Source organism: Echiichthys vipera (genome assembly GCF_963691815.1).
Source record: "Echiichthys vipera genome assembly, chromosome: 1".
Classification (NCBI taxonomy): Eukaryota; Metazoa; Chordata; class Actinopteri; order Perciformes; family Trachinidae; genus Echiichthys; species Echiichthys vipera.
In genome coordinates this window covers 35069268-35090904 of record NC_139826.1, presented here as the reverse complement: position 1 = coordinate 35090904, position 21637 = coordinate 35069268, and the positions used below count along the sequence as shown (strand labels likewise).

The 21637-nt window shown below is 41.5% G+C and overlaps 2 protein-coding genes across 2 annotated transcripts; both read left to right on the top strand.

The window, feature by feature from the left end:
- Window positions 1-1633: 1633 nt before the first annotated feature.
- slc35c1 (solute carrier family 35 member C1) lies at window positions 1634-6000 on the top strand. The gene is made up of 2 exons (XM_083914095.1): window positions 1634-2184; window positions 4564-6000. The coding sequence occupies exons 1-2, from the start codon at window positions 1665-1667 to the stop codon at window positions 5142-5144; spliced, it is 1101 nt and encodes a 366-aa protein (XP_083770221.1). The 5' UTR covers window positions 1634-1664; the 3' UTR covers window positions 5145-6000.
- A 5656-nt stretch (window positions 6001-11656) lies between these two features.
- Window positions 11657-20998, top strand: pamr1a (peptidase domain containing associated with muscle regeneration 1a). Its single transcript, XM_083915953.1, has 11 exons — window positions 11657-11788; window positions 13200-13361; window positions 13449-13574; window positions 15174-15288; window positions 16220-16437; window positions 16695-16892; window positions 17005-17199; window positions 17444-17510; window positions 17956-18218; window positions 19305-19645; window positions 20226-20998. The coding sequence occupies exons 1-11, from the start codon at window positions 11701-11703 to the stop codon at window positions 20793-20795; spliced, it is 2343 nt and encodes a 780-aa protein (XP_083772079.1). The 5' UTR covers window positions 11657-11700; the 3' UTR covers window positions 20796-20998.
- The last annotated feature ends 639 nt before the right edge of the window (window positions 20999-21637 follow it).

Below are 21637 nucleotides of genomic sequence, written 5' to 3'. Positions count from 1 at the left end.
TAGTGCAGTAGCACATGACATTACTCTTGTTTTATTTGCTTTTCTTTGGCTGCCCGGGAGTTATATCGATGACTTTCTGGAGTTTTCCACTCAAGTTTAGACCAAGGAAGTCATAGAGAATGTTCCTATATCTTTTTTAAGCGCAGTAATCTGAAATGTTATACCAAAAGATGAACGGGCCAAGCCATTTATTGCATTGTATTACTGATTGATTAATATGTTATTATAATATATTATAATATTCACCCATGGTTTGCCCAATGTCTGTCTTCTGACAGGACAAACTGTGTACATCAGGAAATTAAGGTCATGCAACCACCTGTGATTTTGCCTCATTGGAGGGGTAGGACTTAAAATACGACACACTTCAGGATAGACTCTTTTCTCCATGCAGGACTTGTCAGATTTGATATAGAGCAATCTCTCACAATATATAAGGTAAGGACAGCATTTTTAAAAACAATGCATCTGGTGATAAAAACAACAAATGGGTTGGCTTGCCAAAAAGGCTGAATGCAACAGATAAACTACAGCTTGCAGTGAAGCACAATGTAGGCTGAAACATCCAAGATGAGTGCACTTTTGACTGAGAGCCCAGACATTGTTTTTGAACAGTATTTAAGGTAATACCATCAATGTATTCAGGGATGCAAGCTCTTTATGTAAAATATAAAAACCCATGTTAAAACAATTAAGTAATGAATTAATTCAAGGGCGCTATCTCTTTAAATAAATAAATAAATATATATATATATATATATAAGAAATAGTGACACTCGAGGAGACTTCCGGTATGGGCGTCCACCTTCAAGATAAAAGCAAAATGAGGAATTTAAAAACATGATTATTATACTTATCTTTATTATTGTTATTATTATTAGTTAGTACTAGCAGCCTGGTAGTAGTAGTACTAGTAGGCAAGTAATAGTATTTGATGTCAACAACCATCTAGTGAAAGAAACTATTAATCATAATTGTTAAGAATAACAATGCCGTTATATTGAAATACAGTCAGAGCAGCGTACAGATTAGTTAAATGGATGGGTATAAATGGATCTGAATGATCTGCCTTGCTACTGCTCGACTTCCAAAGATATCAAACATGCGGTGTCAGAGTATGGTTGAGTTTGTACTTTAGAGTGACAAAGCTCAGAACAGCAGAGCTTTAATAACCAAACAGTTGCACTTGCATTGCTGCCACCCTCTGCTCTGGAGCGTGAACCATATAATCATCACAACTCAACTATACATATGAAAAACATGCAGTCCATTGTGCTTGTGTTCAGACCTAACTTAGATACAGACACAAAACTAAATAAATAACAATAAAAACACATTTTTACATTTTTAATAATAAATAAAAGTCGATAGAATATAACTAAATATAAATATTGGATATAATATAACAATGCTAATGATAGACAATGGTTCCAACTTCAATGCAAAGTCATTATTTCAATATAGTGCAATATTGCATTTACCCGTGGAACTACTTTTGTAATGTATTTGAGCGAGGACTTTTATTCTGAAAAATTAAATCGGAAGTCGTAATGTGGCGGAACACGGTCGTCATGTTTGTATAGTTAGCGGTGCTCTGTAGCTACATGTTAGCTCGTGTAAATGCTGCACTTTCCACCCGGGGCTGTTCTCCTCTCTCCGTCGCCATGAACAGGACGCAGCTGAAGCGGTCCGGTATCCTGAGGATGGCTCTCGCCGGCTCGGAGACGCTGGACCAGGACGGCCACGGGGAGACTTTCATCCTCCGGGCTGTCAGGATAGGAGCTGTGGTCGCACTCTACTGGTTCATTTCAATAACAATGGTGTTCCTTAACAATTATCTGCTGGACAACCGAGACTTGGACGCGCCGTTGTTTGTGACTTTTTACCAGTGTGTGGTGACCGTCGGGCTGTGCTGGCTCATGCAGCTGCTCTCCAAACTGTGCCCGGGGCTTATCGACTTCCCCTCGGTCAAATTCGACTTGAAGACGTCCCGGGAGGTCCTGCCGCTGTCCGTCGTGTTCATTAGCATGATCACCTTCAACAACCTGTGCCTGAAACACGTCGGGGTGGCTTTCTACACGGTCGGCCGTTCACTCAGCACTGTGTTCAATGTGCTGCTATCCTACGTGGTCCTGAAGCAAACCACATCGTTCAAAGCCATACTGTGCTGTGGGATCATACTGGGTATGTAAACGGGCTGCCCTCGCTGTTTGTGGATCAGAGGCGAACCTAGAGTCTGTTGGGGCCCTCAGGGGGGGGGGGCCCTCAAACCTAACCTGACTCTGCCAGATGGATAGATTGGCATTTGCTCAGCATATCCATCTGGGGGACTCTCAGTTGGAGATCATTTGGGAAGAGGCGCAAATACCGGTTGCCGATTGGATAAAGCATAGGCGGTGATAGACATGCCACATCAACCAATCAGATCCACAAAGCGTATAACGTACAAACAGAGCGTCAAGGCAAAGTAAACAACGTGTCGGTAAAGGATGTTTGCCCTTTGTGTAACGTGAATTTACGTATAAAAGGCACAATTTCAGGTGCCAGGTCCCATTTTTGGATAAAAGGCACTATTTCAGGTGCCTGGTCCATATTCCAACAGAAAGATCAAAAAATGCGTTAGCGAGCGACTGCTCGATAGTTGCTCTCATCTTGGATTGATTGGCATTTGCTCAGCATATCCATCTGGGATCTCTCAGTTGGAGATCATTTAGGAAGAGGCGGAAATACCGGTTGCCGATTAGATAAATCATAGGTGGTGATAGACAGGCCGCATCAACCAATCAAACCAACACAGCGTATAACTACAAACACAGCATCAAGGCAAAGTAAACAACATGCCGCTAAAGGATATTGCCGTTTGTGTAACGTGAATTTACAGATATAAGGCTCTATTTCAGGTGCCAGGTCCATATTCCAACAGAAGGATGTAATAAAGGCGTTAGCGAGAGGCATAGGGATAGTTGCTCTCATCTCATCTACAGAAGCCACCGTTGTTTACACTGAACAGTCACTTCTCGTTGCATCACACTTCGAACCGCCTCAAAACTAACGCTTATTGGTTCGGTCACTTGGGTAAACCTTCTCTGCTGCAAGTTACCAGACTGATCTGCGAGTAAAATAAAATGGAAGATGGTCATGCGAGGCACAGTCACCTCAGGTTTCATAATTGGTTTGAGGGACAGTCGGCCATTTTTGATCAGAGGATCTAAGAGCAGGATTAGGCGTGGAAGAGACACTGCACTGGAGTATCTGAAGTCTACATTTCTGTCAGACTCAAAGAACCAGGGTAAATAATCCTCTAATTCTGACATCGTGTTAGAAAGTGTAGTTCTGTCTCTACGACTCTCTGCAACAGGAAATACACTCCGGTTTCAGGGTAAGGTCAGGTTTCTGTGCAGGCCTGTCATGAAACTCCGAAACCATGTTTTTAAAGGATCTGCCTTTGTTCACTTGGCCTAGTTTCTGAAATGTAGAAGTAGGAAAGGATCTACCTCTCCAAACCTTTGCAACAAAGTTGGAGGCATGCTGAACAATTTTATGTATTGTATGCTGTATAATTATTATTCCTTTCAGCATCAACATTTACCTTAATTGGACCAAGGGCCCCAAACAATGAAAGACAGCTCCAAATCAAAATAAAATTTTGTAAATGGTGAATAGACTTGTACTTATATAGCGCCTTTCTAGTCTTCTGACTACTCAAGGTGCTTTTACACTACTTGTCACATTCACACTGATGGCAGTGGACATCTACATACCATCTAATGTAATTGAGCATTCACACCACATTTACACACCCATGGGCAGCACGGGGAGCAGTTCGGGGTTCAGTGTCTTGCCCAAGGACACTTCGACATGTGGACCGGGGGAGGTGGGGATCGAACCGTCAATCTCTTGAATGGGGGACGACCCACTCCCTCACTCAGCCACAGGCAATTTTGTGATCAAAGCTGTTCACTTATTTTGGCCATATACAGATGAATTCATTCAAAACTATAATAAACTATATACTATACCATAACTGCATACAAGGAAAGAAACCAAAACCCATTTGTATCATTTTCAAATTTCCCTTTGATATATTGTGAAGTTATAATTGTATTTTTATGACTTTTCAACTTTACACTTCATAACAGTTATATGAGATATGACCATATAACAGATAATAATTGCTGTCATAAGATCTGTCAGCCAACAACAATTTTTAGTAATTTATCAACTAAACATCTGCTGGTTTCAGATTCTCTAATGTGAAAATGTTTGTCATTGCAAATAGTCCAGTTGCAACGATATAAATGTAATATGGGTTTGTTTTTTTCAATCACTAATTTGATGATTTGACCTTTGGCTCTGGAAACTTCATCCTAGTTTCAAACAATGTTTCAATTCTTGACTGAAAAGTGTGGAATAAATTGGGGAAATAAAACATTTATTCACCAGAATGACTTTGGAAATACCACTAAGAAACATATTGAAATATTTCAGTGCTTAAAATTGAGTTGACATTGATGAAAAGCTTTATTGCGTTCTCTGATAGTCCAGCATGTGTCCTGTTCTCAGGTGGATTCTGGCTTGGTGTGGACCAGGAGGGCATTGAAGGGTCCCTTTCCTGGACAGGCGTCTTTTTTGGGGTGGTCGCCAGCGCTTGCGTGTCTCTGAACGCCATCTACACCAAAAAGGTGATGCCAGCAGTGGACGGGAACATCTGGAAACTGTCCTACTACAACAACATCAATGCCTGCGTCCTCTTCCTCCCGCTCATCCTCGTGTTCGGAGAGCTGGGCCGTGTGGTCAGCTTCGGCCGCCTCACTGACCTCGGGTTTTGGGGCATGATGACACTCGGAGGGGTGTTCGGTTTCGCCATCGGCTACGTCACAGGCCTCCAGATCAAGTTTACCAGTCCACTCACGCACAATGTCTCCGGGACGGCGAAGGCCTGTGCTCAGACTGTTATTGCGGTGATGTACAACTCGTCCAGCAAAAGCCTGCTGTGGTGGACCAGTAACATGATGGTCCTTGGTGGCTCCTCCGCCTACACTTGGGTCAAAAGTCTGGAAATGAAGAAGACTCCTCACAGAGAACCTCTGGATACAGCCAAGGAAAAACTGCTGCCAGGGGAGAAAGGCAACATGGGAGTGTAACCATTGTAGCCCAGAACATTTTTTATCAACTTTTATCCGTGCGGTGTGGAATCAATGATTTTAAATGGGTTGGGTGAGTCTTGTGGTTTTATACGGTTCGACTTGAGGCCTGAAGGAATTTGTATATATGATTTATTTAAAGCTACTCACATGCATTTGGGGCCTTTTTACAATTGTTTTGAAATGAAATGAGAAATCTAACTGTCTTTTATGATCTTCTAGTCTACAAGTGAATGTTTTTATCCGTTGGGAGGGTATGTTTACTCAGATTAAGGTTGAAGCCCTAGTGAAATACAAGCTTTCCTCCACCTGTTGTTTTAATTATGATTCTAAAATTGGTTTTAGCATTTTGTGTCACTGTTTGTTCATGGTTTAAGCGAAGCCTCTGGCTAAGAATATGTCTGCTTCCTCAAATATGAACAAAGCCAACACCGAAGGATCTGTGATATCATGTAGTTGGGTAACCTAGGTAACTAGATAGTCGGAGGCCTCATGTCAGTGCGGATGACATACAATGGGCCTTGAAAACACTCCTGCAGCATTATAAACGGCACATGATGCTTCTGAGCTGGTCAAATTAAATGAAATTGTAAACATAGGTGATGGCATAAGTTCTATTTCATTTTCAAAATAAAAGTGGGACAGATGGCGAGAAAACCCTGTAAGATAATCTTCTCATAGGGCTCTCTCGCTCCAGTAGCTTTACATGTCACAGCAATCTATAATTGCACCACGACTGAAAAGTCTTTATGTGCACTTATCATCGACTCTTCACTTATGGTGTGTGACATAGCAGCCTGAAAATGCCACTGCCTGTATTCAAAACCAGCTTTTTAAAAATGCCCATGGCGAGGCAGAGCCAGGGATTTTATTTAAAAGAAAACATTAAAGATGATGTGCTGTAAAATGCAACGGTTTTCTAGTTTTTTTTTTTTTTTTTTATTAAAAAAGAGAAAATTGTTATTTGTTTGTTTATTCACAAGTGTGATGTTTCGGCACGGCGAAATATTTAACAACTTTAATCTATTAAATAATAAATCAGATATTGTTTTTCATTAATAAGGGATATATTTAAAGTCTGCTTCACTCCCTTCTGTCCGCGCTCATCCCTGATGTGTGTGTGTGTGTGTGTGTGTGTGAGGTTAATGAAGCTGGGGGTTGGGATTTTTGGCATGTTGAAGTGGGACATCAACACACACTGCAGTCATGTGTGGGCCTTGAAAGCTCAATACTGTTTTAAGTAATCTGCTTTAAGTACAGAATTACTAAACATCTCCACACAGACGCACACTGGTCTGCAGGAGATGTTTAGTCTGCAGGATTCTCAATGAGAGGCTCGGGCACCTTTTAATCAGAGAAAGAAAACCAACATCATACGAACTGCAGAGATATCGACACGATATATTAACAAAATGAAAAGAGGTATGTGTAAATTAGGGCTGGGCCATAACTCGATATTAACATCATTCATCATCTACAACCGTCCCTGTCGGGGTCGCGGGGGGGCTAGAGCCAATCCCAGCTGACATCGGGTGTGAGGTGGGGTACACCCTGGACAGGACGCCATAGAGACAACAATGAACCTAACACGTGCATGTCTTTGGGCTGTGGAAGGGATACCAGAGAACCCGGAGAAAACCCACGCAGACACGGGGAGAACATGCAAACTCCACACAGAAGGGCCCCAGCCGGGATTCGAACCAGCAACCCTGTTATTTTGAGGCGACAGTGCGGACCACCATATCACCGTGTCGCCTTGATATATCAACATATCTATATATGATCATGATCCAAAGTCATTAATAACAAGCACATACTCAATTTTTCCCGGAAATCACATGTTCGATATTTTGAGTTTATTTTTTTTTCACTAAAGTTCTTCAAAAAAATCAGAAAATAATTTTTCATTTAAATTCACACAGTAGCCAATTTGAAAAAGGCTTTACCATGTGGGGTTTTATATAGATTATTTATTTCCTGAATTAGCAGAGAACATGCTATATCGTGATGTATACTGTTATCAAGAGATGAAATAAATGTGATAAAAGATTTTGGCTATATATTACTGTAGACAGTAGATAGATAGATAGATAGATAGATAGATAGATAGATAGACTTTATTTATCCCCGAGGGGAAATGAGGTCATCGTAGCAGCGGTACAATACAATCCGAAATACAAAATATAAACTAAAATAAGAGAACAGTAAGGCTAATTTAAAACACTATATGTCAGTGTATGTAAATTATGCCAATGGCACGTGGAACAAAACTAGTGCATTTGGCTGTGATTTGTGCTATTCATCACCAAACTACTAATGCTGGTGTTTCAATACGGAAAACATTTATACCTTTGATTGTTTTAAGACTACAACCCAAAGAGGAGTATTGCTAGTGGGGCAGAGATGTGTGTTCCTATAAAGACAAACATAAGCATAAATACACTTACTGTTTTAATGCAGCATTATAAAAGGTGACAACACATGTCAAATCAAGTAATGTATTTAATGCAATATTTTGATGTTTATTACAAAACTCGTTCTTTAGTTATTCAGTTATTTACCTTTTAAAACATTTGATTAAAAATGTCTTGTATGCCTGTTATTCAAAAGCATAAATGTACATGTTTGACCTTGGAGCTCGCTCTACTTACTGGGTATGTAAAGAAAAAAAGAAAGTGGACCATGCGCTCAGGATTTTTGTCATAATTTTGATTTATTTTTTGGACAAAGATTTGGTGAGATGAAACAGCAGACACATTCCAACATATTTACATTTGATGATTTTCCATTTAGAGAGAAACACTGATGTAGATTTACAATCATCGTTTTGCTCTCCAGTGTTTTAAAACAGTGCTTTTCTTCTTATTTTTTTTAAATGTTCAGCTACTGCACATAATTCTAGCCGGTCTACTGGCAAACAAACTCAGATACGTGCATTTAAATGCTGCAACGTTAAATATATATCCATCCATCTTCGTAAATCTTGCGACTGACACGATTGCGAATGTGAATGTCAACACTGGATGGAGGTGAGGAAGGGTGGATGTTGGAGCAGGGCTGGATATATGAGTCTCTAGGCTCCGAATGGATTACTTCTCTGAGCAACAGGGGGCTATAAATAGCTAACAGAACCCCATGGGCAATTCCGTGTACCAAAAAAACACTGGTCTCTGATGTCAAGAACTCATTACAGCAGTGGATGTGACCTTCTGACACCGATAAAAATAGTAAAACCGTCAAAATGTGGAATACATAATCCTCCACATAATCCTGTGAATGTTCTCATTTGTTCAGGTCATCGTTATCCTCAAAGCAATTTCAGTCAAAAGCAACTGGACTTGGTTATTTGTCTTAGGAAGATGTTTCACCTCTCATCCAAGAGGCTTCATCAGTTCATGTACGCATCTGACCAGGCTGGGACTGGTCCAACTAACTGGTGTGAGATCCAGGTATTTACCCTCTCACGAGGCCGATGATGTCACTGGAACCCTTTGTGCTCCAAGTGCCAACGGCCGTCGTTAGAGTGGCAGTCGTTGGTGGGAAGTTAGTTTAGACAAACCAACTTCGACTTGGAGCACAAAGGGTTCCAGTGACATCATCGGCCTTGTGAGAGGTTAAATACCTCACACCAGATAGTTGGACCAGTCCCAGCCTGGTCAGATGCGTACATGAACTGATGAAGCCTCTTGGATGAGAGGTGAAACGTCTTCCTAGACAAATAACCAAGTCCGGTTGCTTTTGACTGAACCCTCCACGTAATCCAAGTGTTTCTCTCCCATGTGTGGTTGGGTCAGGTTCAACGTGACAGGACGGCGCAAAATCTTCAATAGTGACAGTAGACATAGACAGTTCAAAAGCTGCAAGTATAGTAGGCAGCAGTGGAGGCTACTTTGTAAATGTGATGTAATGTGTTCATTACTATTGGGACACAGTCAGTTAAAAAATGTGACTTCTTGCTGTGTGTAGAAACACATTATCAAGGCGAATGCAATGAGAGTCGTATACTTGTATATGGATTATACGGCTTATTATTAACTCTTTTTAGCACTGCTTCTTTATCTCCACCGAATCAAAAAATGAGTCTCTCTAGCTTTTACATGTTCCGCTATGTTCACCACTTCCTCTTAGATGAAAGAAGCTGTCGGAGGTCTGTGTTCCTGAAACACTTTCATTTTGCAACAAAACATTATGAGCCAAGGTTTGAATATAAGTTTGATTTGATAATACTTTGTCAGCCACCTGCTACGCATGTTCAGGTGGAAAATAACATTTATGTTCACAGAGGGGAAAGTGTGGATTTTTAGTGTGGTGTGTGTTAACTTGAAAGCATACTTAGACTCATTATTACTTTTGAATGAATTCTAATTGAAGTACAGGTTGTATCTATTGTTACGTCTGGACGTTGTGTGAGCATGTTTGGCACTAATTAGAGCTTTCATTTTCACTGAAACATCTGCAATTTTCCCCTATTCTTTCCTGCATGTTTGCTCCACCTCAGTCAAGCTGCACAAATGAGCTGCCAAACACAAATCAGCGTACGGATAAACATAAAGAAAGCTTATGAGGGAAAAGTCAAGCATCTATCGAGCTAATGACCAGATTTTTGTTTTTGCGTATCTGTCAGATGTGTAAAGACACCAGCTTATCACGGAGATCTTCTGCCCTCAAGTGGTCAAAAATCTACAAAGCGGGGCGGCCGGTGCCTGAGTAGTCAGAGCAATCATCCCACGTAAAGAAGCCGAAGGTCCTCGAGGCAGCGGCCGCGGGTTCAACTCCGACCTGCGACCCTTTGCTGCATGTCTCCCCCTCTCTCTCTCACCCCGTTTCCTTTCTGTCCTGTATAATAAAGGCTTGAAAAACTGCCAAAAAAAAATCTTTAAAAAAATCTACAAAGCGGGGCGGCCGGGGGCTGAGTAGTTAGAGCAGTCGCCCCACGTAAAGAGGCTGATGGTCCTCGAGGCAACGGCTGTGGGCTCAACTCTGACCTGCGACCCTTTGCTGCATGTCTCCCCCTGTCACTCTCCCCCCATTTCCTTTCTGTCCTGTATAATAAAGGCTTGGAAAACTGCCCAAAAAAATATTTTAAAAAATCTACAAAGCGTGAAAAGAAAAGTCGAACGGAGAAACAGTTGGTTGTTGGTCATGGCCTGGAGCACATGAACGGGAAAATGAAGATTCACATCACTGTCCTGTAAATATCATGGAATTACAAAGCATTAACTTTTCCAGAGCTAATAAAAACAGCCGTGCTTTCAGCTTTGTGACGACCGATTTTTATCCGATAACCCAAGTACACCAAAGTTCAACCAAGTACCCAAGTTATGAGGTGCATATTTTAAGAGGTAGGAGACATTTCTCAACTCACCAAGGCAACTTAATCCTTCATGTTTTGAGGTTTCCGAAAAATTCCAAATCAACAGATTTGGAGATTTATTGTTCCCGGGCATTGACGATGTAGACAAAGTAAGATCTACATGGGTATTATATTCATGTATACCAACAATGGTATAACCAAAAAAAGATCAGAGCACATTCCCTGAGAACATCTTAACAATAAATAGCAAGTCAAAAGTTCAACTGTATCATATGTATATCTTCAAATTCATACCCATCCTACATAATATCCAGATAATAATACTAATATCAGATATGTAAAGTCAGACAACTGTTTATAAACTGCAAACAACAGTTGTCATGTCGAGTCATGTAGAATGACCTGCCTCAGTCTGTCTGCTTACAACCTGCTGTAATGGAGAACAGATCTGAAAGCATGGAAAATCCTAGGTAAAGGATTACGTAACGGAAAAGCAACCTTGGACATGTAATGGGCTGTGACAATCCTGTCAGCCTCGTTGCTTCTGGCAAATCTATGGCGCCTGACATCATAAACATCTCATAGAGAGGCCATCTGTTATCTATCTTCCCGAGAAGACGTGAAATTCTCAGGTCCGGCATGGCAGCTGGTGTTTGATGAAGCAGCAGTAAACACATTTGGCTGGATGCACCTGCAGATATGTTTATTTTGCATGATTTTTGTTGCATTTGGGGCGGGGGGGAAATATATGTTTTTTTAATTTATTACTTCCAGCTAAAGAGAGATGTACTTCTGTTCTTTCCCCGAATCCTCTCTCAGGAAACTGACGGATGCATCCCCCCCCGGACACCCTTCATCACTTTTCACTGTTTTCCTCATTAGCATGACTCTATTCCCCTCAAATGCACTTTCCACTTCCTTTGCCAACAAGTATTTTCCCCCCTGTTACTATTCAGTGTGCAGCGCTCGCAGGGAGAGCAGAGAAACAGGAACTAGTTGGAGACCACTGGTTTGAGCTGAACAACTTCAAAGCAAATACAACTCAGATCATCATGGAAGGAATGGGTTAAGGATATCGGTCCAATATGCTGAGATGGGAGAATTCATCATCCATAGCTACGTCATATTTTGAGCAGACAGGAAGATCTGTAGATAACACTTGCTAGTGCTCCTTTCTTGGGACGTCTTTGAGAGTTTTTATTGCTGTGAGCTTGGCAGACAACGCGCTCACTTTCCCTCACAATGAGAGTTCCCGTGTCAACTCTTCTGAACCCAAAACTCTACTACCTTCTCCTAAATCTCTGTTTTTGTGTAACTGCTTGGCCACGTGGTGAGTAAAAAGGCATTTCTTGCTGTTTTTATTGAATGTTGTTCTCATTGTACACATTATATTGGAGAGTCCATGACTTTTTCTTTGTGAAACTGATGCTAACTTTGAACAAGAAATAAGCCTGTTGACATAATTGCTGACTAACTGTGGAGTTATTTCATGACGATGAGTCACTTCTGCTGCTAAGACTTGTCTCAGTTCATGCTACAGATTCTATGGGCTGGTTTCACAAAGATAGACATTGACTTTTGGATCTAACTGCTAGTCAGACTTGAGATAGACAGCAAAATAACCCCATTAACATGACTCTTGGGCAGGGTCGCTAACTTTTTATGCTTAAATAGTCTAAAATGTCCAGACTGATCTAGCAGCTACTACTAGGGGTGGCAGTAGCTCAGTCCATAGGTGGCTTGGCTGGGAGCCGGAGGGTCACTGGTTCGAGGTTCTGTTGAGCAAGGCACCGAACCCCCAACTGCTCGGGGCGCCGGTCACTGGCAGCCCCCTCGCTCTAACATCTCTCCAATAGTTGCATGTATATAGGTCCTGTCTGTGCATGTGTGTGTATTTCGGGCCTGCGTGTGTGTGTGTAAAATGAAAAAAAAGAGTGAAAATTGAATTTCCCCATTGCGGGACAAATAAAGGAATTCTTTTTCTTCTTCTACTATAATTCTGGTCTAACACTAAAGACCAGTCTAAACTATCTTTGTGAAACCTGCCCTATTTGCCTCACTGAAGTAATATAGCACATAACTTCTCCTGGCATAACTCATACACAGCCCTTTCCCTTGCCAATTCATTTAGATATTGGACATATTAGTGAGGGTTCAATACCTGGGAGGCTTTTACATATCATTTAGTGCAGAAATCCATAACTATTGACTGGTCGAATTAAACCCGTTATGATGACGTTGTGAGCTTCATCCTGACTCTACTTTCCACTGCTCCGGCTTCTGTTTATTCAAAATGGGGTTCGGGGAAAAAAAAGATGGCATCTTCAGTGGTTTTGGGACATGTTTAAACCAGTCTCTGCATCCCAGGCTGCTCAACAGGGTGCATCATTGTGGGTCAAAGCTCAAAACCATGGTAGCTTGAGGTCTTGGGATTTGGTTCACAAACAGTACACAAAGTTCAGCTGGAGCTCTGTAGCATTATGTGCCACAAAAATGTCAAGATAGATTTCACCGCTCAGCAGTTTGTCCACTCAAAATATTTGAACCTCCACCCTGTTTACTATTTCTATAATCACATTTAGAAACAGTTTTCTACCTATTTTTAAAAAAGTAACTCCTCTGCTGTTATCCTTCACGTTTTATCTAAAATATCTTCTTAGAACCAATACGGTAAAACATTAAGCATCAGAAGTCAGAAGTTTAAGTTTGATGCCACTGTCCTCTGTTGGTTTTGGTTCCAGGGGACAACTGCCCGAGCTCTGAGTGGAGCGTCATGTGCCGTCCATGTTGTGAGTACCACCTGATCCAGTGTCGGTGTCCCTCGAAAGGGTCGAGGGTCGGCTACACTGTTCCCTGCTGCCGCAATGCTCTGGATCAGTGTGACCCCTGTATCATTCACCCAGGTACACTCTCATTGACGCCTAAAGATATTCTTTTATCTGTAATAATCTGCTACATTAAAAACTAATTTCTGCATTTGTCCTTGCCAGGGTGCAGTCTGTTCGAGAACTGTAAAGCCTGCCACAATGGAACATGGAAAGCCAATGACGACTTCTTTGTCAATGGAAAGTATTGTACAGAGTGTCGCCAAGGCTGGAGTGGAGGGGATTGTAGAAGTCAGTATATCTATTATATGTTATAAACCGTCTACGCAGATCTTTGGCTGAATGCTTCATTTTCGTTTTAGATTACACGACATTTGATTACATGCAGTAGGGAATATTCTGTAGTCTGAATATTATCTGGCCAGTTAACATATGAAAGCATAACTTTAGTGTCATATGTGAGGTACTCATTCCACAATGACTGCCAGTATCTTAGAGCGTACATTGATTTATTGTTTTTAAACGCTTTAGAATTTATTATAAGTTAAGGACGCATAATAATATATATTAAATAAACCTCTTTAGCATCTTTGAGGAAATACACAATGAATTGATGGAACACATGATTTGTGGGCTGTAATCAATATCAACTCTGTAGTCCAGGGGTGTCAAAGTGATCCAGTAAAGGGCGGCTGTGGCTGCAGGTTTTCATTCCAACCAAGCAAAAACACACCTGGTCCAACAAATCAACTGTGTGAAGACAATTCGGCTGATTGCATGACTCAAGTCAGGTGTGTTTTCGCTTGGTTGGAATAAAAACCTGCAGCCACAGCGGCCCTTTACTGGATCACTTTGACACCCCTGCAGTGTAAGCCAGATACCAACAGACCCAAATGCGTAATACACTATAATGACACTTGGTGGCGACAACGCTTCTTTTGGTTTGGGTTCAGCCAAGCTACAGCTACAATCAACTGCAAAGAGAGGAAGAAGGAAAGATGCTTTATTTGTCAATGAACACAAAGCAAATCAACACGAGGCAGTTGAAATGTATCTCTTGACATCTTAGCATGGGGTTAGCAATAGTACTGATTCACAGTCTGGCACCTAGTCCACACTCCATACTTGGTCCATACGGGGGCTTTTTACCTCATATCGAGTTGTAGTTTACCATTACTAAAACATTGGAAAATTGATAAGAATGGAAAACAATATTATCAGCATTGTGGTACAGGAAGTAGTCAAATCAATCAGGTACTTTCAAATTCCATGGCAACGTGATGCTATTTATAGAGGAAAGCAAACAAGTTTAACAGCTGGCCGCTCCTCTTATTCACTCTCATGATATTTTTCTCCATTGTTATTTTTCATTGCCACACGAATGCCTTCTGGCACGTAGGGTTTGTCATGTGCAAGGTAAAGAATGAAGCCGTTGTCACATAACCTGTTTACAGTCTGTATACGGTGCCATGCATTCAAACTGGATTTTAATCATACTTCACTCAGGGGTGTGTGCAAACATCTCAACGGATTCAAAAATATTCGAAAACCATCAACCATTAAATGCCAACACACTAATTCCACCCTGTTCCCTTGTAGTCTCGAGGACTGACAGAAATCAATTTGTAGAACGTATATTGTTTTGCTTGTTTATTCCTCTGAAGAATACACACGCCACCACGAATCACAGCATGACGTTCATAATCAGGGTCATTTAAGCAGCTGTCGGGATCCCTTCATCTCGTTTATTTTTGGAAATTAGCCGTCCTCTTACACAGCATGTCACATTAGCGATCTCGCTTGCAGCAGTAAAATGTTCAGTGCTAAACACACATTCGATGAGAATGTGTGTCGACCCAGTGAAAGTAATTACAGTTCTCTTATGGGTAGCATGTGGAGGTGTCATTCAGCGGGCTCAGGGTCACATAGCCGTGGAGAGCTACCCGACAAATGCCCGATGTGAATGGACAGTGCGAGTGGAGAGGGACAGCAGCGTTGAGTTAAGGTGGGTCACTTTTTTTTTCTCAAAGCTTTCAAGTGCATGGAACAAACATGGAAAGGCAATCAATCTTCGAAACAGGAAAAAAATGGTGAGCCTTGATTTGTAAAGGCGCCACAATTCATATTATTATTACAGTGACTTATAAATAGCAAGAAAAGCAATTGACATTTTACTTTCTGTGATAGGATTTATGACAGGGCTGTTGGTGGGAGTAATTTAGAGTTAGAATATATATTAAGCTAGTAAAGGTCAATGTTAACGTTAATGCCACTTCTTTCACTTGGAGTGCAATAAAAAAAATGATTTTTTGGGGGAAAATATGATTTATGACGTATACACTGTCTCTCACAACACACTGCTAACACATTTACCTTGATGGGTATGATAAGTATAACCTGACATAGGATCTGTGACAGATTCAATCATTGCAGGTGACACTTTGGGGACAAGAATCCTGCTTTTTGAAAAGGGCCACGCTAAAGGGTTTCAATCATGTACGCTGGGTACTACAGTCATTTTCCTCAATCTGCAACTGGTCTCATAGTCGACCAGCTCAGTATCACTATCATCATTTGAAGTTGAGGCAAGTAGTGAAAGGGTTTGAAAAGGTTCGCATCCTTGAATCTAGGCTTTTCAAGCGACAGTTTTGTGTTTCACATGTAGCCGCGCACACAGTCCCATCGAGTGGGAACATTGCCTGCACACTGACAAAAACAAGGTTGAAGGGGCTCTTCAGATGAAAAAGAAAAAAAAGAGTGAAATCATTTTGTGCGCAAATATGTGTTTCAGACCACCACTTGCAAAAGTGGCTCAACCCAGCTGATGGTTAAAGAGAAGTGACACGGGCTTATGATTGGACATAGCGGACTGATTTTAAGTCTTTTGAGGTGGATTGAAAACATTGAAACAGAACTTGTGTTTGGTTATGCGGCAGGTTTTCACTGCTCAGTCTGGAGGCCGACCACAACTGTCGTTACGACTTTGTCGAGGTGCGTGATGGCAGCGATCTGAGCTCCCCTGTTATCGGTCGCTTTTGTGGGGATAGACTGCCTCCTCCAATAAAAAGCTCCGGGAACAACTTGCACATCCTGTTCACCTCAGACGGTTACAACAACTTTGATGGCTTCGTCCTCATTTTTCAGGAAAGTTCAGGCAGGTACAATCGTTATCGTTATCGTCAGTAATGTGAATGTGACTGACACATAAGACACCGCAACATAAACACTCGTCAGATGCTCTGATCTCCCTTCATGCATGAAGCACCCCAGTTTGATTGCATGCTGCACCATATGTGCTCAAGGACCCTTGTCTTTCTGTCTGTTGTGTGCACACACACATGTATCTTTACTGACTTTTGCACTGCAGTGGAGGTTTGTCTTTAATTCCTCACCAAAAAATTGTCTCCACAGTTTTAGCCAACAAGAATCCAGTGTGTGAACTCCCAGGGAAACTGGAGAATGGATATTTGCTGCCTGCGTATGGACCAAAGGAGGAGCTTGTATCTGTAAACTACCGGTGCCATCCACCGTTCACTTTGATTGGCTCCCAGCAGAGGATCTGTCTGCCTAATAGCACGTGGAGTGGCACAGTTCCCACATGTGTAAAGGGTATTTTTTTCCCACCAGGTAGCTTCTGATCTTCATTTCTGGTGTTCTTACAAACTCCATGCTGCATTAATTGTGGGAGTTTGTTCCTTTTCTCTCTCAAACACTTGTACAGGCCAAACAAGCAGAGTCTGGTGTTCCCCTCCACCCAAATTGCTCAATGGCTACCACAAACCTGCTCCTGACAAAGCTGATGGTGCCGAGGCCGTCGAGTTTTTCTGTAAAAACTCCTACATTCTGAGTGGAAACCAACAAAGTACTTGCCTCTCCAATGGATCCTGGAGTAGCAGGCCGCCCAAGTGTGTGAGAGGTAGTGGTTTTCAAAAACACATTAGGGTCGCAAACACACCGTTGCACACACAAAGTAGCCTATTTTCTGCATCATTAAGATGGGAGAAAGGTACAACATTTTTAGAAAATACAGTTAACATTGCTATTTGTTTTACTCTGTGTGTAAATACCTTACAATGTTTCATCTTAGTGAAATAATATTCAATGGAGGCTTAGAAAGTGATTCTTGTGCTCTAATTCTACCTGCTTGTTTGCCCCTACAGCATGTCGAGAGCCCAAAGTTTCCGAACTTGTGCGATATAGTGTTGTGAGGCCACATCTGCTATCAAGGTAGCAAGATACTGTACTGTGTGTATTTACATGTGTAGACTTGTTTTGGCCAAGGCTAATGACATTCCTGTCAGCATCACCTGCGCCTTTGGTTTTGCTTTAATTAGCAAATGTAAGCACGCTAACATAAACTAATATGGCACACACTGTAAACATTAGAACTGCTCAGCATAACAATGCCATTTTAATTGAGAGCAGGTTAGCAGGTTGGTTACGGCAATTAAAACAAAACATTAATATAATGGATTTGCTTTAAACTTTGAAAAACATTGATTAACTGTACACTCTCCGAGTTTGTTGTAGCTCAAAATGACCTTTGATAAATTTCTGCTAGGCATGAAAACAAAAGCAGGCACAATAAGAATGCTAATTCCAATGTTTGAAACTGAAAATTGCAGTTGTGGAGCTACTAAGACAATTTCTTTTGTCTTTTGCTTTTCCACAGGGATAATTCAGGCCAAGGAATCCATCTGTCATCCAGGTACAACCTGCATGATTTGTTGTCAGCTGGTTTTATCCCGCTTACATCCAAAAAACAGTCAAAAAAAGATGACACCGCCCTCATGGAGCTTCCTCACGGCTTCCAACCGGTTCACACGAGCATTGAGTACAAGTGTGCCTCCCCGCTCTACCACCACACAGGAAGCTCCCGACGCACCTGTCTGAAGTCTGGCAGGTGGAGTGGGCGCCATGTCTCCTGCTCACCAGGTGAGAGCAGCAGCATCAGTATAGACCTAGCTTATGAAGTGAGTCTCTAAGAGAAAAACCAATACGTGTGTTCTACTTTAAAGTGAGACAACATAACATTAAAAAAAAAATATATATATAATATATACTGTATACAGCCCATTTACAGCCTGGCTTGGTCTTGTTTGACCGATACCTTACGATGGCCACTGTTAGCAAACTTAACGAAAGTAAACTAATACTAAAGTTACAATCTAAAGAGATCGGTTTTGATCTCCTTGGTGGTGCCTATGGTGATAATTGGTAATTGCAGGTGTTTTTTTGGCTCTCACGTTCACTTGATTTGAACGTTAAATCATCGCTATAGCAACAGTTTACTCGCAACACTAGCAGAGACCAGAAAAAACCATAACGCCTCAAACACAAGTGAGTTGACACCCTCCCTGGTGTACCAACCACTGCTGGGGAATGGAAAGTGCTTCACTAACTGTGCATCGCTTGTGATTTTTCCTGGGAATGTCGCCACAGACACCCAGTTTGTATCACACTGCAGATGCAAGAGCTTTCATCAGCAGGCTGTTCAACAGCTGGCTGCACAAGTTATCATTCTGGGATGGGGGGGGGACCCTCTGGCTTGTTTGTATTACTTTAAACCAATCACAGTTATCTTGGGTTCAATCTTGACCTTGGAAATGGTAGACTGACCAAAATATCCTGCTGCTCAGCTCAAGAGAATCTCCCTAAGTAGGCATTAAGTTTAGACTATTTTGTGACTCTTCCCTTAATGCGCTATACACAATCGCCACTGTTGAGCAAAAGTTACACTACAACTCTTTCTTGCATAAGTTGGAGGAAAAGATTGATACCATTCTTTTGTCTCCATGTAAATAATATTAAGGTAGATAGCTACAGTATCTTAGCTTAGCATTAAGACTAAAAATAGGGGGAAACGGTTAGCCTTAGATCGCCTGTGTCCAAAGGTAATCTACTCTTTTTTACCTTGAATTTATATGCAATGTTTTAACCAATATTGAGCACACATCTTTACACGCAGCGTGTTACATTTTTGCACATTATTTCTCCTCTATGACTGTCACCTTCCCACAGTTTGTGGGAAATTCAACACTTCCAGTCCACACAACCTCACAGTTACACCATGGCCATGGCATGCAGCCATCTATATCCGCTCTGCTCCTGATCACACTGCCAGCACCTACAGGCACCGTGGAGTGACCACGTCTACCCAGCAGGGGGCCTCAGAGGAGTCCACATTCTGGTACCTTGCCTGCAGCGGGGCTCTGCTCACCCAGCGTAGCGTCGTGGTGGCAGCTCAGTGTGTGGTAGACAAGAGGAAGCAGCAGACCCTTCATCCAGCCCATGTGAAGGTTGTCATAGGCATGCAGTACCACACATCCAAGGATCGGCTGAAAAGCCTGCACCATCTCAGGGTACGCTGTCTACTCAGAAAACAGAAAAACACTTCAGACCATCAACCATCAGAAGTTTTATATTTGCTCTTTTATTAGATGAGCTTGTAGAAAACTGGACTCAATTAGTAAAAGGCTAAAGATATCTTACATTTTTAGGTTGTATATAAGTTGTTGTTTTTCCAGAGAATTTAAGTGACTATATTTCATTGTTTAAGGTCATTTAAGGTCATTCATTTTAATTGAGGTTAAAAAAAGGTAACCTAGAAGCCTAAAACTATCTTGACCTTGCAGTTCCCATTCCCATGTTCATCTTTTTATTTTAAGCAATGAATCTTCATTAAAGAAACATCATCCTCTGGATGGGTTTTTGTTTGTAAATGACAGGAAGAAATCCTTTGGCAGTGAGATGTGCACTTACATCTTTACCGGGATACAACAATGTTTGATTTGGAGTTGAAATATTTGCACATATATCATCTAATCTTGACAGATAACGTATTCCAAAATCAACAAAAGTTGGCACATTCCTACTGAAATCTGGCTTTCTCTGGTATTCTTCCAACTTCCTTTCACTCTCTCTCTTTTTCTGCCCCAACAGATTTCAGACATTTTAGTGCATCCGAACTTTTACTCTGCACCAGACTCGGATGTGGCTGTGCTGAAGCTAAAAGACAAGGCCAAGATCAGTGAGCGTGTTTTGCCCGTGTGTCTACCCAAAGTGCAAGGTGGAGAAGTGACTGTGCGGGAGGCTTACACTGTGAGGTGGATTTTACCAAACGATCACAGTCACCTGAGCCGATATAATCCCTCGAGCCAGACGAGACTCGTTGAGTTGGGTGATGTTGTTCAGTGCGAAAGGGAATTTGCTCAAGGAGGAGCACACACCACAGTGATCAGTGACAATACAGTGTGTGTCATTAGGAAGCCAAGTCCTCAAAGCCCTTGTCCCAGGGTGATTCCAGGCATCACGACCATGCCATCTGTGGTTTTATCTACAAGTGGCGTCTTTTCGGGTCACGAGGAGACTCAGGGAGCCTCACGCACGGGCTGGCAGCTTCTCGGTTTAGAGGGTTTCAGCTATAAGGAAGAAAACTGCCACCGACAGACGTACACAGTTCAGACACGAATAGCCAACTTTCGAGACTGGATAGAGAAAAACATGAAGTAGATTATGCCCAGCTTAAATGTTAAAATCATTTATTTTCAGTTTTATAAATCTCACAACAGAAATAGTGGCAAGAGAACAGACAGTGAGAACAAATGATCTGCTGTGATGTTTTTTTTGGTATCTATGTCAATAGTATGCAAGGTGACACATGTTTTCACGGCACCCTGCTTGTATCTCTTATGTGTGCATGTTACTGATCTGTATTTGGTCCTTCAACAACTCAATATGAGCTGGTTAAGAAACACACCCACACACTCCTGATCTTTGGATGTTCTCTTTCTGAAGTGTATTTTTCTGAATTTTGAAAACAAAGACTGCTCTTTACAGGAATAAAGAAATCCACCAGATGCCCTTCTGAGTCTTTGATGAGCTGCACTCCACCAGCTAGAACAATCTAAATTAAGTTATTGACATTATCACTGGCAAAAAAATAAAATACAATCTAAAAGCCTTCCTCAAATTCATTGATTTTGTTTTTTGGCACTGTGTGCTTCTTACTGTCTCCAGGCGTAAAAAACAAAAGTGAGTTGGTGCTGATCAGTTATCAGCAGTCCAATTTATATTGTTTTATTTTATCATTTATTTTCTGTTCTATTACTTGTTCTTTATTTTGTGTGCAGGTCCTGAGTTTAACTTAATATTTATATCATAAAAAGCGGCATGGCTCAAGAGGTAGAGCGGTCATCGAGTGATCGGAAGGTTAAGCTCGTCCAGGGAGAGTGTCGAGGAAGACACTAGACCCTAAACGCTCACGATGATTATCCATTTACCATGAATATAATATAGTATAATAAAACTTACATATATATACATATACATTCGAACGCCAGTCCCATATCCAA

What these genes read in the sequence shown, in the direction of transcription:
- pamr1a (XM_083915953.1), top strand. Translation starts at nt 11,701, where the DNA reads ATGAGAGTTCCCGTGTCAACTCTTCTGAACCCAAAACTCTACTACCTT. An exon ending in CATTTTTCAGGAAAGTTCAG is followed by an intron (nt 16,438 to 16,694) that starts GCAGGTACAATC and finishes TTGTCTCCACAG; the next exon opens with TTTTAGCCAACAAGAATCCA. An exon ending in AAAGCCTGCACCATCTCAGG is followed by an intron (nt 19,646 to 20,225) that starts GTACGCTGTCTA and finishes CTGCCCCAACAG; the next exon opens with ATTTCAGACATTTTAGTGCA.
- slc35c1 (XM_083914095.1), top strand. Translation starts at nt 1,665, where the DNA reads ATGAACAGGACGCAGCTGAAGCGGTCCGGTATCCTGAGGATGGCTCTC. An exon ending in GTGCTGTGGGATCATACTGG is followed by an intron (nt 2,185 to 4,563) that starts GTATGTAAACGG and finishes TCCTGTTCTCAG; the next exon opens with GTGGATTCTGGCTTGGTGTG.